Genomic DNA, 3042 nt, shown 5'->3' with positions numbered 1-3042 from the left:
GAGAGAGAGAGAGAGAGGTGATCTAGTTAGCGAAGCCATGGAAGTTTTCTTCTAGAGTATAATGCTTGCATTAATGATTAAATAATCATAGAAGGAAGAAAAAGGCATACCAAGAAGAAGAAATATTATTTAAGAGCGTGATAGTTCCAAGAACTAAAATAAAGTCCTTTTTGCAACCTAATTATTTAAGGAGAATAAGCAAACAACTAAAAATAGATTAAGGTGGCGAGACTTGCCTGAGTCAGAGAGTCTGGGGGCCGGCCATAATGGAAGATGGAGCTGCGGGTGGGGAACATGTCCGAGTCAGATATCTGCAGCAAGTGGGACCGGTGCATGGCGGATACGGTCATGAAGATAGGTACTGGTTTTGGATTAGGAGTCGTTTTCTCACTTACCTTCTTTAAAAGAAAATCGTGGCCTTTAGCCTTTGGTTCTGGCATGGGCCTGGGCATGGCCTATTCCAACTGTCAGCACGACTTCCAGGCGCCTTACCTTCTGCATGGGAAATACCTCAAAGAGCAGGAGCAGCAACGCACACCGAGAACGTCCCTGAGGGAGGAAGGGAGGAACCCCGCTCGCTCTTCAGGAACACCGCGGCGCCCCAGAGTTGCATTGGTGCTGCCGCCGCGCTTCCAACTCCAGCGCTCTGCTGTGTCTGAAACCAGCCTGTTTCTTGTTTTGTATTTTCTCTCTGGAAATTGTGAGGAGGTGGTCTTCAAGAGAAATAAATTAAACACGAATAGGAAAAAAAAAATAGATTAAGCTCTTTGGAAATTAATCTGGCCGTATCTAAACCAACTCTCCCTTCCTATATCAATTGCCTAGTAATAATTATAGATACAGGAATCACTTATGTTGATCATTTACTCCTACTAGTTTCCTAGTTGTGAAGGAGAAATGTCCCTTGAGCTACCATCTCTATTGTAATGTATCTAATGACACTGTAAAGAATAAAAACGATGCAAGAAAGTAAAAAGATAGTTTGGGATTTATCTGTGCTTCATATTGGAACTGAATGAAGTATTCTCTGATAAAGAAGAATGAATTAGATGGCTGGACCTTGTTCCCTATATGTTTGTGGTTGTCATTTCTACTCAAAGAATTTATTAGTCCAGATATTTTCTTTTTTTAAAAAAAAGATTTATTTATTTTTACTTGAAAGTCAGAGTTATACAGAGAGAGGAGTTAGAGAGGAGAGGCAGAGAGGGAGGTCTTCCATCTGCTGGTTCACTCCTCGACTGGCAGCAATGGCTGGAACTGTGTCAATCCGAAACCAGGAGCCAGGAGCTTCTTCCAGGTCTCTCACTCGGGTGCAGGGGCCCAACAAGTTGGGCCATCTTCTACTGCTTTCCCAGGCTACAGCAGAGAGCTGGATTGAAAGTGGAGCAGCCAGGACTGGAACTGACACCCATATGGGATGCTGGCACTGCAGGTGGCGGCATTACCTGCTACACCACAGAGCCAGCCCAGTCCAGATATTTTCAAGAAGAAATAAGAAGAAAACAGGGCCAGAACTAGCTGTGAAAATTACCAGTTACCATTTTTGTAACTTAAATATTATATAAAACAGATCTAGACTCTCACAACCAAATGTGAGCCAATAAACAGAAAGCTTGCAATCAACAAGCATGTCCCAATAAGAATATAGAGCATGATCACTTAGATTAACAATCCCTTCTCATGGAAAATAATGAGGATTTACTATGATAACTTTAGTTTATCACCTTGAATAAGCAGCTATGGAATTGTATTTCTCAGAATCAATATCAAACTCCATAAATAGAATGAGTAGCGCATGGTCTAGCAAGAGATTTAAAAATAGTGAGTGCATAAATGTTTTCTGTGAATGGTAATTAGATATAATGAGAAAGATAAAAAAGAAGATGTAGAAGTAGGTGTAGATATAATGAATATATTTAATGATGCTAATGGGAAAATGAAAAATGCTAGTATATGCATGTAGAAATTATTTTGTGGTAATCACAACACATATAGAAAGGATGATCTAAACAAAATAATGAACAAAACAACCATGACTGATAATATTAAATGCCATCCAAATTATTATTATTTTTCTGACAATGTTATTTCATGTCTCTTCTACCTAGTCAGTTGGGTAGAATATAAACTCCCTTGCTTTAGGGGAGATGCAGAACCACAATACAAACTCGTATTTAAAATTAAAGATTATCCTAGATTAAGGAAAAGAATAGTTCCATTATCTGTAGCTTCCTGACCATGAGGGCAAGTCACTCATTTTACCCAAGGAAGAAACTAGGTATAGTGTGAGGAAGTTCGTGAAAGTCACATGATACTTTTGGCCAGAGCAGCTTGATGAATGAGAAATGAAAAAATACCAAAGCTTCCAGAAATGAAGGATACAAAACAAGGATGAGGGGTGTCTGAAAAGCTGTCTTTGCAGTCAAACTGCTTCCTAGCGAAGCAAGTGCCTTCATTACCTCTACATAACAAGATCACGCTCAGGCAGGCTTATCAGGGCTAAGGTCAATCATTCTTCCAGAATATTAAACAGAAAGGCTTGACTGAGAAGTCAACATGCATACCTAGGGTTGAATTGCACAATTCATGCATTTTACTACAGGTAAAAATATTATTTGAAAAGCTATAGTTTAGAATGGACCCAGGACTGTGAAATCCATGGCAAGTATGAACAAGAAATCACTTTTACTTGTGTCTGATCTTGAAGAACTATGCAAAGAAAATTCTTATTTCATAGTGGGAAATATGCAGGGTGTTCCAGTGCCATGTAGCTGTGTACTACATAATTACAGGCACCACTAAGCAAGTGCAAATCCAAACATATGAAGGAAGGAAGCCATCTTCGTCCACCCAGAAGTATTCTGTTATGAACTGAAATAACAGAAAGTAGATAGTGATAGATTCATTTCACTGGGAAAACGGCATAAAAAAGACTTATTATGTTTGCCTCGAGGACTCAGATGATGGATTCTAACCTTCTCATTTTATAAAAGGTTTTATTTCCTATAAAAATAAGTTAGGCCATTTGTTTTGATGGTTTTG

The 3042-nt window shown here is 39.0% G+C and overlaps 1 protein-coding gene across 1 annotated transcript; it reads left to right on the top strand.

Moving 5' to 3' along the window:
* The first annotated feature begins 293 nt into the window (after positions 1-293).
* LOC133775097 (MICOS complex subunit MIC10-like) lies at positions 294-762 on the top strand. The gene has a single exon (XM_062213173.1). It carries the CDS (start codon positions 295-297, stop codon positions 760-762), a length of 468 nt encoding a protein of 155 aa, XP_062069157.1. The 5' UTR covers position 294.
* The last annotated feature ends 2280 nt before the right edge of the window (positions 763-3042 follow it).

This window comes from Lepus europaeus, chromosome 16 (assembly GCF_033115175.1).
Source record: "Lepus europaeus isolate LE1 chromosome 16, mLepTim1.pri, whole genome shotgun sequence".
In the NCBI taxonomy this organism is placed as follows: Eukaryota; Metazoa; Chordata; class Mammalia; order Lagomorpha; family Leporidae; genus Lepus; species Lepus europaeus.
This window is presented reverse-complemented; position numbering and strand designations above follow the sequence as displayed.

Excerpts from the sequence above, each read along its gene's own strand:
- LOC133775097 (XM_062213173.1), top strand. The coding sequence starts at position 295 with ATGTCCGAGTCAGATATCTGCAGCAAGTGGGACCGGTGCATGGCGGAT.